The sequence below is a fragment of the Heterodontus francisci genome, chromosome 12 (genome assembly GCF_036365525.1).
Source record: "Heterodontus francisci isolate sHetFra1 chromosome 12, sHetFra1.hap1, whole genome shotgun sequence".
NCBI lineage: Eukaryota > Metazoa > Chordata > Chondrichthyes > Heterodontiformes > Heterodontidae > Heterodontus > Heterodontus francisci.
The window spans coordinates 58,161,774-58,177,736 of NC_090382.1; the positions used below are offsets into that span (position 1 = coordinate 58,161,774).

The window sequence follows — 15,963 nt, forward strand, 5'->3', positions numbered from 1 at the left end:
TAAGAGAATGAGAAAAAGAGAACGAGAAGGAAAAAGGATGAGAGAGAGAGAGACAGAGGTGAGTGGAGAGAGGGAGGGAGAGAGGAGAGGGAGAGAGAAAAATAAGCATCACAAAAATCTTGGGCAGCTGTGAGCTCGGAGAAAATCCAACCAGCTAAGAAGGAATGTGTCCCGCTTTAAATTCTACATTTTCAACTTGTACAGCAGTGAATTGGAAGTGATCCGCTGTCTTCAAATTGAACTTTCAATTAACAGAGAAATCTAGAAACACCTCAGGCCTGCACCCAATGAGAACTTGACTTCCGAGAGAATTCAACAGGTTTATCGTGAACCCCAAAACCTACTTCACTTGAAAGCCACTTAACCCTTTTGCTCTCTTTCTGTCTCTTCTTGTTTTCATGTGTGTGTGTGTGTGTGTGCACGCACGCATGACTGAATGCATGAGTGGATGCAGCTGCAACAATTGTGGGATAAGGCAAATTGCTCTATAAATAATTAATCTTCTGTTTTGAACCTACATGACTTCCTGTCTATTTATTTGACAAATAAAACCCGAATAAAAAATACTTGCTACAGTCAGGTGGGAGTTAAACAGTAGGAACCGCCCACACCCCTCACCTCGTGACCTTAACACGTTTCTTAAGATCAAAACTGTACACAGTACTCCAGCTGTAGCAAAACTTCCCTACTTTTATATTCTATTCCCCTTGCAATGAAAGACAACATTCCATTTGCCTTCCCAATTACTTGCTGTGCCTGCATACTAACTTTTTGTGATACTTGTACAAGGACACCCAGAACCCTCTATACTGCAGAGTTCTGTAGTCTCTCTCCATTTAAATAATATTCTACTTATCCATTCTTCCTGCCAAAGTGGGCAAGTTCACTTTTTCACCATATTATGCAGCATCTGCCAAATTTTTGCCCACTCACTTAGCTATCTACAGCTTTTTGTAGACTCTTTATGTCCTCCTGACAACTTATCTTCCCCCCTGTCTTTGTGTGATCTTCAAATTTAGCTACCATACATTCAGTCCCTTCATCCAAGTCATTGATCTAGATTATAAATAGTTGAGGCACAAGCACTGATCCCTGTGGCACTCGACTTGTCACATCCTGACAACCCAAAAATGACCCATTTATCCCTATTCTCTGCTCCCGGTTTGCTAACCAATGGGCTATATAAGCTAATATGTCTCAAACACTCCAACCATTTTGTTTCCTTCAGATACAGGCACGAATATTTAGTAATTTATTTACTAGCTACAGAACTGGAAGATTGCAAATGTTACACTCATATCCAAAAAAAAGGGGAGAGAGATAAACCTGATACCTACAAGCTAATCTGTCTAATGTCAGTGGTGGGAAATCTGCCAAAGATCATTGTCAAGGTCAAAATTAATTCTCATTTGGAGAAGCATGGACAAACGACAGCCAGAATGGAACTATTAAAGGCAAATTGTGTCTATCTAATCCGATTGAGTTCTTTGATAAAATAACAGAAAGGATTGAAGAAGGTAGTGCAGTAGATGTTAATTCTACGAGCTTTCGAAAGGCAGTTGATAGAAAGTCTTACAGAAACACGTGGTAACTTAGGTATGTAATTGACTAATGGATAGGAAGTAGAGGGTAGTAGTGAATGGATTTTTGTCTGACAGGAGGGAAGTATGACTTGGGGGTTCCCCATGGATCATTATTAGGACATTGCCTTTTTGGTTATATATAAATGGCCTGGACTTTGTCACAGGGGGTACAATCTTGAAGTTTGTGGATGATACAAAACTTCACAATGTCGTAAACAGTGAGGAGGATAGCAGCAGACTTCAGGAGTTCACAGACAGGTGAAAGAGGCAGACACATGGTAGATGCAGTTAAGTGTGAAATGATGCACGTTGGGAGAAGCAACTGGCAGAGGCAGTATAATTTATATGGCTCATTTTAGCGGGGTTGCAAGACCAGAGTGACCTGAGGCTATATATTCACAAATGTTTGAAGGTGATGGGGCAAGTTGGTATGGCAGTCAAAAAAGTATGTGGGCTACGGAGTCACGCTAAAACTTTACAAATCACTGGTTAGGTCTCATTTATAGGATTGTGTACAATTCTGGGGACCATACTTTCGGAAGGCTCCCAAGGCCTTGGAGAGAGTAGAGAGAAGGTTTACCAGGATGATACCAGGGATGAGGGACTTTAGTTATGTGGAGAAATTGGTGAAGCTGGGATTGTTCTCCTTAGAGAATAGATGGTTAATACTTAATAGATGTATTCAGAATTATGTAAGGTTTTGATAGAGCAAATAGGGAGGAACTGTTTTCTCTGGCAAGTGGTTCAATAACCAGAGGTCATAGATTTAAATTAATTGCAAAAGAACAAGTGGGGAAATAAGGAGAATTTTTTCACACACAGGGTTAAGATCTGGAATGCACTACCTGAAAGGTTAGTGACATCGGATTCCGAGGGAAGTTTCAAAAGACAATTGGACATGTACTTGAAGACTAATTTGCAGGATTATGGGGAGAAAGCTACGGTGTGGGACTAAATTGGACAGCTCTTTCAAAGAGATGGCACAGGCACGAAGGGCTAAATGGCCTCTTCTGTGCTGTAAGATGCTATGATTCTATGAAATACTTTAAGCCAAATTGCTGAATAATGGATCTATTTTTAAAATTAAATTATGCACTTATGAAGGGGTGACTAAAAGTAGATTCAGTTATAACGTTGAAAAATAATTAGTTGAACAAGTTTAGGCTTGTTTATCAAACTGCAGGCTTTAATTGGTTTAGCCCCTTCAAAAAAAAATGAAAACAAATCAGTGGCTTTTGGCACTGGGACAACATGTTTGTTTCTGTATATAGAGTGCCACTTTACAACCAAGAGTGTATTAGAACACAGCTGTGGGGCCAAGTGACTACTGCCTATCCCCAGCCATCTAATGAGGACAGACCACTTCATAATGATGCAATCGTACAGTGTGAAGCTCAAAATGTTGCTCGTACTTATTCGTACTCCTTGCAATTAGATGAGTTTCATTTAAACGAAACAAATGGTTGGCGCGGGGACGGGGTGGAAACATTGTTAATCTTAAAAGACTCGAATTTAGATCCTTCTGAACCTGAAGATAGTATCAATGCAAATAGTCACCACCAATTTAACGCCTCAAAAAAAGGGGGACTGGCTGATGCAACAAGTTAGCACGTTGTCCTTTCATCACCAAGTCCTGGGCTTAAATTCAGTCCAGATCAATGGAGTGAAAGTTTCTTCTCCCTGCCAGCTGTAAGAGTTGTAAGTGGCAGTATTAATCAGTTCTAACCCAAGTCCAGGGTTAAAGTCGCACTATGTATAAAAAGAATGAACTTATGTCATTGCACAAGTATCAAAGGACCATAAAGAAATGCATTGGAAATTGAAAATTCAGTGCTGTAGAAGAGATTGCTGGTCTGAGGTAGGTATTAAGACACAGGCAAACAGGTGACAGCAAATCGGCCACTGTTTTACATCCTACCCAATTTTCTTTTCCTTTCGTTTATGACCATTGGCCACCCCTCCTATATTGTTTCCTGTGGCTTAGTGTTCATATTTGTCTGCCCATGCCTGTGTGAAGCACTTCGGGATGTTTTTTCTGCATTAAAAAGGTACTATAATAATGCAAGTTGGTGCTGAAAAAGGGAAATGGTATTCCATTTTGCCAGTACTGACATTACTCATATTGATGTTTGTACAATTTTGTTGTATTGATGCTGTTTTCTATATTGCTACCAGATTTCAACAATATGATGTGGGGTTTTGAAATGAATAAACATTGTTCTTTTCCCTAACCAGACAGCTGCCTTAATAATCATCAAGGAACTCATCAGACTTTTAGCTTTGAACATTTAGAAAAGCTGCATCTCGCAACTGCTACTATTTACTATTGACAGACCAATGTTTAATCTAGCTGTCAAGATGCTGGCCTATTGACAAGAACTAATAAATCACTCACAGTAGCGCAAGCTTCCTTTAAATGACGCATTGTTATTAAATTGTGATCCAATGACATCTGCCTCAAAATTATCAGTAAATTGAATTGGTCTTTTCTGGCTTTGTCATGTAAATCCCATTTGCCATCTTCAGTGATTCTGATGTTCATTAATTCCCAACACTTTCCCATCACTGTTAATATACAACAGGTGCAGGGCAGTAAAATCCTAAGGATCCTGGCAGGGTCCCATGGAACAGATCTGAAAACACCAATTGTTTGAACCAGATAATATACTGACATTTTTACATACAAAGGGCCCAGTACTTATAAAATAATAAACATTTATACCCATAATTGCTGCAACTTAAAAATCAGTAAAGAAAATTTATACTATTTCTAAGTATACTATTTTAGATATTATGAAAATAATTGTTTATAAGTACACAATGCAGTTTACTTCATGTATTCTCACAACTAGATATCAAGAAGAGAGTGCTTAAACTTCAAATAGTGTTTATTTGATAAATGTATAGTCTGATGCAATTACACTCGCAGTTGTTTCAAAATCTTACTCAAATGTATAGCATTACATATAAGTTTGACTGACCTCCACCTCCAAATTAAAGGGTGTTTCTATCTTGCATGAAATAGCTGAATTGGTAACGTGTGTACAGTGAACAAATCTCTTTCTGCACTGCAAGTTTGTAAAAGTTCCGATGTATCAGGATTTAAATGATAATACAAGTATAGATATACATGCTTATGTGTAAATTGTTCAATCTTGTCTTTCACCATGCTTGGGAATAGAACATAAAAGCTATTCATTTTAATACAGCTGTTTCAATAAGGCAAAACTCAAGTGATGAAAGATCTTATGGAGGACATTTTTTGGTCAGCATTTTATTAAATTTAAAGCTGATGATTTATCGTTCTTCATAAAATTTGCTGGTTTTCATTTTACAGTGATTGGTCAATGAAGTTTGGTCAGGTATTGTGTTTAAATGGTTATTCAAATAATTACGGTTAGACCACAAATGCAACCAACTGCACATTTTACATGGGTTACCCAATTTCATTTTCTCACATTTTGAATTTTTGTCGAATCCTTTTATATTTTTGAGTTTTCTTCAACTGATCCTTTTCTAACCAGCTTTGAAAGTAAAAATAAGTGATCTAGATATAAAGATTTACCTGATTGGACTGTCTATACATCAATGGCTTTTCTCAACCAGTTGAAATTATTTATTTACGGAAATTATAATGTTGGACATGGCCTAAAATGTATTGTGAAGCACCTACCTTGCTGTCACCATCCTCATTACAATGATAAGTTTGTTGGCTGGCCTGGTACTGAAAAGATGAACTCAGCTCTCCTGCTTAAAGAAAATAAAAGATAATAAATGAAAAAGGATAAAGATATGAATCAATTTAAATAAAGCTGTGTTTAAAGTAGTCAATTGTAGTAGTTGTATAACTAAACAATCAAAAAACATTCTGGTGTTATCACAGTGAGTTGTAACACACTTCATTAAATCATTGTTCAGTTTATTGGATTAATTTTGTCTTGCAAAATGAACAACTTTTATCCTTGTCATTTTGAGGTGCATTTCACAGAACTTCAGCACTTTCAGATCAATCATATTTACAGCTTGCAAGGGTTTTCTTCAGTAAGTGGACTCCCCAGCAAGCATGTGGTTTGACCAGAGTCAGTTAGCAAATATGCCATTATTTCAATTCTAATATAAAAAGAAACAACTGAATCTCAAATGAACTGGCCTTCCAATATCATTCACTCTCACACCTTAGAAGGATTCAAATGCATTCATATTCAAGAACATGATGTAAATTGACAGATCCCTTTAGTCGTCATACATCGAGTTAAGGAAACCACATAGTTTTAGAATAGTCAGCCAACCAAGTGCATGCATTGATTTGGAATAATTGGGGTGATTGAAAATTGAGAATACTATATCTATACACCAGATATGCCAAATGGGAATAGGTTTTTAAAACTGCAAGCAAAGCAGCTACCACTTTTTTAGTTTGTATTCAGAAAATTGGGAAAACAGTGTACCCTTAAAAAAAAAGACAAGCATTCATCGCTCCTTCCCAAAAACAGTATTTTAAATTACACATTCTCTCGCAGATATCCTTAAGAACATCGCTGACATTGAATTCTTTTTTCCAGTCTATGTCATAGGCTTAACCTTCAGAATACATACACCAAATAACTGAATGAAAATTGACTACAGAACAGGGTAAGCATCACTTCCCCATTGCCACAAAAAATAACACATACAAAGAAATATTTCCTTAACAAACCTTTGCTAAATTCAGCAGTACTTTGCAGGCAATTTTCAGATTATTTGCATCTAAACATCTGTGGTTAACATAATTGTAAGCTTAGTACATGCGATGATTTTATCTATTAACATTGAAATGAATGTCAGGGTGTAAGTTTGTTCCCACCAAACAGAAGCCAAGCATAATATATAAATTTAAAAAAAAATCTATAACTGTTTTCAAGTCAGTTTTGGCTGAAGTCAATCAACAAATCATTGTTTTGTGTGTTAGAGTTTGAAAGCTGCTGCAAGCTATTCTTTTAGGTTATTTATGGCTCTTTCCTCCCCTTCCCACAAAACAATGTGCTCCTCCTCTCCTGCTGGCATTGACACATCATCGTGCACTGTGCAGCCTCTGTTTTTTTGATATGATCCTAGACAGTGTCAGACTTTAGGAGCGTCACAGCCATGCCTGATCCTGCCTTCACCAGATGTCCACATATGCAGACCTTCCAGCAAGGGTCACTGAATAGCCATCAGAGGAGGAAATCCTACCTGATTTCCCCCTCTACAGCCCTGGGATGTTATGGCTAATTGAAGTGCCACTACCACTATAATAGTTGACATCAGCACAGCTCTGGAATTGAACCTGGGACCTTCTAGTCTGTATGGTTCAGTTTTTTTTATGAACTGAGCAATTGGGATAGCTTTAATGCTGCAGTTTAGTGAAATTTAAACTGCTGCAAAATAAGTGAATGACTTAACAACTATTTTTAGCTCATCCCTTACTGCTGAACCAAACAGACCATCCAGGCGTGATCTCTAGTCCAGTTCATAATGCCAAAGCTAGGAAGGGCAAAATAAGCAGCCAGGATTCACACTCAGTCACCTTTACTGGAAAGTGCCTGGGTGTTTGGATATCAGGTGAATACAGGATCGAACAGTGATGAATAACAACTTGAAGAAGTCAGTATCCATGGAACCACACCCCAGCATGACATTTGAAACAGGAGGGGAAGGAAAAAAATTATAGATGCAACATTTAAGTGATGGGCATATATCACTACTGAAAGTTGCAAAATCAAGTTGAAGTGTTTTTTGAAATTTCACATTAGTAGATATTCTTGAAGAAACTGCCATTTGCAACTCTGAGAGATGATCAAAAATGGAAAGGTGCACCCATCCACATTACAACAGCGCCAAAAAAGCTTAGGGACTGTATGAGTCAGATTTGAAGCTCAGCCACTGAACACAATGATGCTTTCTAGCAGATTAGTCAAATAAAGATGTTCATCACCCCATGAAACAAATACAATGCTGCACTGTGAGTGATCGAAGCAATTTCTGATCTTCTACTTTAAGAGCCCTTGTAAAACAGGAACACAGAACAGCTCAGTCAAGGGGAGAATTCTTTTAAACTCAGCTTTCCCTGAGGCCCTAATCATCCCACCTGATTACAATATATACTTAATAGAAATGATTGAAAAAAGAGAATATATTCTCCATTGTGGGATTCTAGAATTTTCTATATCAGTATAAGTATTCCAGGAAAGTAAAAAAAATGAAATCTCATCTCAGAAAAACACTTTTAAAATGTACATAATGTATCATATATAGTCATGTGATTCAACTGTAATTTTCCGAAATTTATGCAGAACATTTACTTTATCAGTTGGAATTTATGCATTTGCCTATTAAATAAGTATTTTCCCTTTATTTCCCTGAAATAGTAATTCATGACTTGAGAATAGCTTATCTCTTGTAAGACATCACAAGACATTCCCCCTCCAATTTCAAACAGTTTGCTATTTCAGAAAGTATAATTGTTTGCATTTATTCATCAAACATGCTGTGGCCCAAGGGATAAACAAATGCGGTACATGGAAAATATCAGCAATGACTCAGGTTCACGAGTCATTGTGTGTCTCAGTTTAGTCGACCATGAACAAAACAGCCATGAACACATATTGATGTTTTAGTTTCCCCCATGTAAAAATAACTACGTCAGTTTTCTAAAACACTGGTCATTTAGTAAATGCTGATTTTCTGAGAGAACTGTACTGTTTGATATAATTACTTCAAATCTACATGTAAAGCATTGTACAGAATATCTGTTTCTTACAGAATGTTTTAAATTCTTCTCTCCTTTGTTGAATTCTTTTGTTTTTATTTTCTTGCCAACATTTGCCCTCTTCTCCAAATCTGAAGGTGTTGACTCCTTGCTGTAGTATGGTGTCATGCTCTCTGGCACATCACTCAAGTGGCCATTATTCATGCTTCAGCCTTGACAGTGTTTTACGCTACTTAACTGTGGACAGCATCTCATTTGATCTCCTCGCCTCATCCAACTTTCACACATACAGACCTCCAACAGAGGGTGCTGGATAGCTAACAAAACTAGGAGTCCCAGCCAATTTCCCCTTTCCTAACTGAGGCTAGTTCTCGTGCCCCTAACGCTATCCTCGGCTGAAATGAGCTAAAAATTTAACATCGAAATGACTAGACCTAAATCTTCTTGGTAGATGAAGCTCAGCTGCTCGTTATGTATATCTGCTAAGCCATAAAGGAAACATTTATGTTCAATAAGGAAGAACTCATTTAATGCAGTCAGTTTTGCTGGTTTCCTGGGGTCAAACGAAATGACGGATATAATAGGAAGCCTATTACATCCGACAGTGAAAAACCCACTGCCTTGGCAACAGGGTCAGGCTGCAGATGGGAGGAAGCAAGTAGGTGCAGTTCTATTAGTTCACTCAAGTAAGAACATTGGTGTTAATGCAGTAGCATTCCTCCACATTTTACAAACAGATGCAATATTTCCGATAGTTTGGGGTTTCATTTCTCACAGTACAAATGCCAGTGCTAACAAGTCATATCCATGTAGTCCTTTCAGTGTGACACAGTGGGTGCTTTTCAGTATCTCACCCCACCCAGGCAACAACGTCCCCACCCCCCCCCCCCCCCCCAAAACAAACCACAGGTCCTGTCATTTGTTTGCAGTTCAAATGAAAGCATTCCAACTGTAAAAGTAAAATCCTACTGTACACAAGAGAATTTTCCCTATTTAATGATGTTGGAGATTTTCTGGACATGGCTTCTTTCAAATTTATTTATGCAAGAGCTTATTGGGAATTTTTGATTGACAACATTCTAGTATTTAGTCATTTGCTGTGCCAACTGTATATTGTAAAAAAAAAGGCAGTATGACTCAGTTACAAATCCAGTACTATTAACTTTGAAACATTACACAAATAGCATTGGTGCTGTCAGACTACTCAAGCAATGAGACTAAATCCTGCCCTAACATAAAAGCATAAAAGATATAAATTGTTACAACTCTTAATTAACGCAAATCCATCACAAGATAAGGAGTAGATCATTCAGTTCCTCCAGCCAATTCACCATTCAGACCATCTTACCTCAATTCCATGTATCCACCTTTGTTCCATAGCCCTCGATGCTCTTACATATCAAAAATCTACCAATCAAGAAATTTTAATTAGCCTATCATCTATATCCTTTTGGGAAGTGAGTTCCAGAATTCCACTATCCTTTTGTGTGAAAAAGTGCTTCTTGATTTCATTTTCGAATGGTTTAGCTCAAATTTTAAGATTGTGTTTCCCCCACCCCCTGTCCTGGATTCCCTACTAGGTGAAACAGTTTCTGTGTGGCTACCCTATCGAATTCCTTTGTCATTTTAAACATCTCCCTTACATCATGCCACAATCTCTGCCCATGTCCAAGTGATATATAAAGTTGCCACATACAAAGGGCAAAATGCACCAATTAAATTCTCAGACCAAATATAATTTTTTAGTTTTCCAAAAGCAGTAAAGTGAGCAATGTTACAAATTGCAGATTATTATTTGAAAAAGCTACCATCACTTCCCCCACTGAAAGTAATGGCAGTGAAGATAATATCAACCAAGGGGCAAGGCCACACAATGTATTTTTCACATGTGCAGTCTACAGTTGCTTCCAACAGGAAAGCAGTTTGGAAAATGTTATTAATCTTCCATGTTTGAAAAAAGGAAAAACAAAGTAACTAACAAGCTTACAAATTAGTCTATATAATACTTTATGATATCATCAATCCAACTATCTTCAAGTTCTGGTTGTGCCTAGGTCTGCTCTCAGCATCTCCTTAATCTAAGAAATTGATATGTAGTGAGGTGTCAAGAATTTATCATGATAACTACTTTAATCCACAGCGCATCCCAGCTACTTGCTGTTCTAATAAAAACATGGAATATTTCAAGAGAATGTGTACAAGTGATCCCCTACTTTTTAGATACATGATCTCATTCTGAAGTGTATATTTCGCTTGCAGCAGCTGATCTGGGTGTATCCCATAAAAAAACCTGTCCTGTGAATGTTACAAGTGTAAATCGTATAAGACTTGCTGAACAAATCTTCATTAATGAGAGAAAATAAATTACTATGCAGCAAGTGGTAAAACTTAATTTGCAAAAGTTTATTTATTCTGAAAATGGAAAGATTCAAGTGAATATTCACTTTAAAACAAGCTTTTCTTTACATATACGGCAAGTAAACTGTTAGGCCATTTAATTTAACTTGCTCTGTCAGTCACGTAGCAGTATACTTCATTTTATTCAGGTAACAACTTGCATTTACATAGCATCTTTAAGATGGAAAATCACCCACAGTGCTCCACAGAAGTATAATCAGACAAAGATTTACAGCTAGCCAAAGAAATAGAAATTAAGAGAGACTTAAAGCTTGGTCAAAGAGGTCGGCTTTAAGTAAAGTCTAAATGGAGGAAAAGGAGGTGGGGGTGTGAAGAGGTTGGTTCAGGATTATCCTAAGGATAATTCGGATAATCATTGCTGGGGCAAAAGGATTTCAGGATTCACAAGAGTTCAGAGTTGAAAGAATGCAGAATTCTTAAGGGTTGTAGGGTTGGAAAGAGTTAGAGATAGGAAGGTATAAGATCATGAATCAATTTAAACACAAAGATGAGAGGTTTCGGTTTGAGGCACTAGGAGACTGGGAAACTATGCAAGTCAGTGAAGACAAATGTGATGGTTAAGTGGGATAGGATATAAACAGCAGAATTTTGAATGAGTTGAAATTTATGGAGCTTTAGGATAGGAGACCAGTCAAGAGACCATTGGATTGGTTAAGTCTGGAAGTGAACAAAGGCATGGATGAGGGTTTCAACACAAAATGGAATGAGACAATGGTGGAAATGGGTGATGTTATGGAGGTGGAAGTAGGTGGTGTTTATGATAGAGATGATGTCTAATGCTCAACTCTGGGCCAAATAGATGCAATTTGTTCTCACAATACCCATTGCAATGGATAGCATTATACAGGCTGCAGTCACCAAAAAAGTTGTATTTTACATTTCCACATCATGCCCCTAGATGAGTCCACGTATTAACAGGTAGAATGGTACAATGAACCAATCATTCTATATCAAACAAGGAAATAAAATAATAACTTGGGGATATCAGCATTTAGGTAACAAATTTCACCCCATATTTCATTAACTTGTCTTAATATATACAGGAGCAGTATGTGCCTGGGAGCTTGTTTTAATTATCCTCATTATGACACAATTTATTTGTTTGCATTATTTTCTCATTTTTGTGGCTGCAGGTTTAGTCAAAACACACCATGACTTGTAGATAGTTATGAGAATATAAATGAATGCAATTCATACAATGAATGGGCGGCGCAGTGGTTAGCACCGCAGCCTCACAGCTCCAGCGAACCGGGTTCAATTCTGGGTACTGCCTGTGTGGAGTTTGCAAGTTCTCCCTGTGTCTGCGTGGGTTTTCGCCGGGTACTCCGGTTTCCTCCCACCACCAAAGACTTGCAGATTGATAGGTAAATTGGTCATTATAAATTGCCCCTAGTATAGGTAGGTGGTAGGGGAATATAGGGACAGGTGGGGATGTGGTAGAAGTGTAGGATTAGTATAAATGGGTGGTTGATGGTCGGCACAGACTCGGTGGGCCGAAGGGCCTGTTTCAGTGCTGTATCTCTAAATAAAATAAATAAAAATAAAATAAACACTTGCTCATGTTAAGTATCTACATTTGTTGTTGAAGGAATTATTCTAGTTTGTAATTTTGAAGCAACGTGACACAGTGAAACATAGATTTTACAAAAAACTTTGTAATTTGGCAGGCCCATAAGGCACGATTTATTACCGTAATAATTTCAGAAAGCCAAATGCACAAACACAAAGTTTGTTGAGAAAGAACAGAGTATACGGCAAGAACGGTACAATATTAGTCCTACCTCCATATAATTTGGAACACGGCAGATGCTTAACAAAAATTTTCAGATTTTTTTATGTTAATTGTTTTATTATTTTGCAGTTGACAGATGTGGTGGAACAAGAATAATATTTTCAGTGCTGTATCTCTAAACTAAAAATATTGATTAAGGGCTAGCATAGCATCCAGGCAGCTAGACTTTTTTGTAACTATTGTACAATCACTACAACAAATAAAAACAAAGATTGAATATGATCGAGATGTTAAATTTGTTTCACAGATTGGGTTTGCTCCTAAATTATCAAGCACATCTATGAAAACTTCACAACAGTTTACTTGACAGAGCAAAGAATTGCTCACATCCTTTCTAGCCTTTACAATCAAGCAACTGGTGCAAATGTTGACGAGAATGAAATGATGTGTACCAATTTCCTTAAAAATAGCATTAAAAAAAGAAAGGCTTGCACTTATAATAGTGCCTTTCACAACCTCAGGAAGATCCAAAATGCTTTACAGCCAATGCAGTATTTTCTGAACTGCAGTCGTTGTTGTAAGGTAGGAAAGATGGCAACGAGTTTCTTTACAGTTGGTGGTGGTGTTGGTTGAAGGATAAAAACTGGCCAGGACACCTGAAGTAGTCCCATGCTCCCCTTCAAATAGTGCCATGGGATCTTTTACATCCACCCAAAAGGGCAAATGGAGCCTCAGTTTAATGTCTCATGCAAAAAATGAATGAGACACTTCATCAGAGACTGTAACTAGTAAAGGATGGCCAAATGGTATTGTAATGAATGCAGCTTATGAACATAGATTAAATATAGCCATGGAGTTTAGATACAGCAATTATTGAGAACACAGTTCGGTATTTAAAAGGAAAATTGTATCAGAAATTATAACAAAGTAACAGAAGCTTTGCACTTGTATAATAAATGTCTAACTCGAAAGGACTTCAATACTGAAAAAAATATTCATAAGTGTGGGATAAGAGCTAGTGTGTATAATTTTAAAGCCTTCTTAAAAAGAAACTACTGTAATTAAAAATCAGCATGGGAAACCATTGGGACCAATTTTAACTCTTTTCACACGGTAGAAACTGGACATACAGAATGTTAAAATGGCCCATACAGAGCCCACTACCCAACCACAGGTACCAATATCAACCTGCTGCTCTGAGCAGGCGACAGGTGCATCCACTGGAATCTAGTGTTGCTCTTCTTTAATTTTTTGCAAATTGTACTCAGGTGACATCACCAGGGCACAATGGCCTTTTTAAGCAGAGGCCTGCATGGAGAACATGTTGCTGCTTCCCTGTCAGAAAAACTTATTGGGAAGATGAGTTGGGACCAGAAGAGGTGCAAAAAGGTAACTGATGTTTTTTAAAATCTTTCCTTTTGGGTCTAGGAGGAGTATGGCTGTGAGACCTTCAGATAACTGAGTGCAAGGGGCCAACATTCAGTCTTGGATGAGCTGAAATTTTGAACATACAAATTAGGAGCAGGTGTAGGCCACTCAGCCCCTCAAGCTCTGCCATTCAACAAGATCATTGCTGACTGATTGTAACATCAACTCCACATTCCCGCCTACCCCCAATAACTTTTCACCCCCTTTATCAGGAATCTATCTACTTCTGCCTTAAAAATATTCAAAGACTCAGCTTCCACTGCCTTTTGAGGAAGAGAGTTCCAAAGATCACGACCCTCAAACAGAAAAGATTTCTCCTCATCTCTGTCTTAAATGGGCGATCCCTTATTTTTAAACAGTGACCCCTAGTTCTAAATTCTCCCATAAGGGGAAATATTCTTTCCACATCCACCCTGTCAAGACCCCTCAGGATCTTATATATTTCAATCAAGTCACCTCTTACTCTTCTAAACTCCAGCTGATACAAGCTCAGCCTGTTCCCGCCCATTTTAGGTATTCGTCCAGTAAATCTTCTCTGAACTGCTTCCAATGCATTTACATCCTTCCTTAAATAAGGAGATCAATACTACACAGTACTCCAGATGTTGTCTCATCAATGCCCTATATAACTGAAGCATAACCTCTCTACTTTTGTATTCAATTCCCCTTGTGATAAATGATAACATTCTATTAGCATTCCCAATTACTTGCTGTCACCTGCATACTAATCTTTTACGATTCATGCAAGAACACAAGAAATAGGAGGAGTAGACCATGTAGCCCATCGAGCCTGCTCTGCCATTCAATATAATCATGGCTGATCTTAGGATTCAATTCCACTTTCCTGTCTGCTCGCCATTTCCCTTGATTCCCTGAGAGGCCAAAAATCTGTCTATCCCAACCTTAAATGTATTCAATGATGCAGCATCCACAACCTTCTGAGGTAGAGAATTCCAAAGATTCACAACCTTTTGAGTGGCGTAATTTCTCCTCATCTCAGTCTTAAATGATCGGCCCCTTATCCTGAGACTATGCCCCCGTGTTTTAGGTTCCCCGACCAGCGGTGATAATCTCAGTGTCTACCCTATCCAGTCCCTTTAGAATCTTAAATGTTTCAATGAGATCACCTCACATTCTTCTAAACTCCACAGAATACAGGCCCAATTTACTCAGCCTCTCATCAGCCCAGGGGCCAATCTAGTGAACCTTCGCTGTACTGCCTCCAATGCAAGTATATCCTTTCTTAAATGTGGAGAACAAAACTGCACACAGTATTCCAGATGTGGTCTCACCAAAACTCTGTACAATTGTAGCAATACTTCCTTATTCTTGTACTCCAATCCGCTTGCAATAAAGGCCAACATGCCATTTGCCTTCCTAATTGTTTGCTGTTCCTGTATGTTAATTCCCTGCGTCCCTTGTACAAGCACACCCAAGTCTCTTTGAACATCGATACTTACAAGTTTCACACCTTTTAAAAAAATATTCTGCTCTTCTATTCTTACGACCAAAGTGCATAATTTCACACTTCCCTACATTCTACTTCTTCTGTCATTTTGTTGCCCACTCATTTAACCTGTCTATATCTCTTTGCAGCCTCTCTGTGTCCTCCCTGCAGTTTACATTTCCACCTACATTTGTATCAGGAAACTTAGATACATTATTCTCTATCTATTCATCTAAGTCATTAATATAGATTGTAAATAGCTGAGGCCCCAGCACTGATCCACTATTGATTGCCTGCCAACTTGAAAATGCCCTGTTTAAGTCCACTAATTGCTTCCTGTCCTCTATCCATGCTAATATATTACCCCTAACTCTATGAACCTTTATCTTGACAATTAACATTTTGTGTGGCACCTTATCGAATGCCTTTTGGAAATCCAGGTATACAACATCTACTGGTTTCTCTTTATTACCCTACTAGTTGCATCCTCAAAAAGGGATTCCCTTTAGTAAAACCATGCTGACATGTTCTAATCATACTGTACTATTCTAAACGCATTGTTAAGACTTCCTTAACAATAGCTTCCAGCATTTCCCCAATGACTGATGTCAGACGAACTGGCCTGTAA

General features: G+C 37.9%; 1 protein-coding gene across 7 annotated transcripts in view; it reads right to left on the reverse strand.

Annotated features, from left to right (window-relative positions):
* The window catches only part of rnf44 (ring finger protein 44), a 189,516-nt gene that overhangs the window by 167,760 nt on the left and 5,793 nt on the right, over positions 1-15,963 (reverse strand). For 3 of the 7 annotated variants that reach the window (XM_068043487.1, XM_068043485.1, XM_068043489.1), the window contains exon 2: positions 5,257-5,333. The exons of 2 other annotated variants lie outside the window; for them this stretch is intronic. In XM_068043487.1, coding sequence (XP_067899588.1) covers positions 5,257-5,333 — 77 coding nt within the window. The remainder of the gene's footprint in view (positions 1-5,256; positions 5,334-15,963) is intronic. 2 more of the 7 variants (XM_068043488.1, XM_068043486.1) reach the window with 1 other exon arrangement.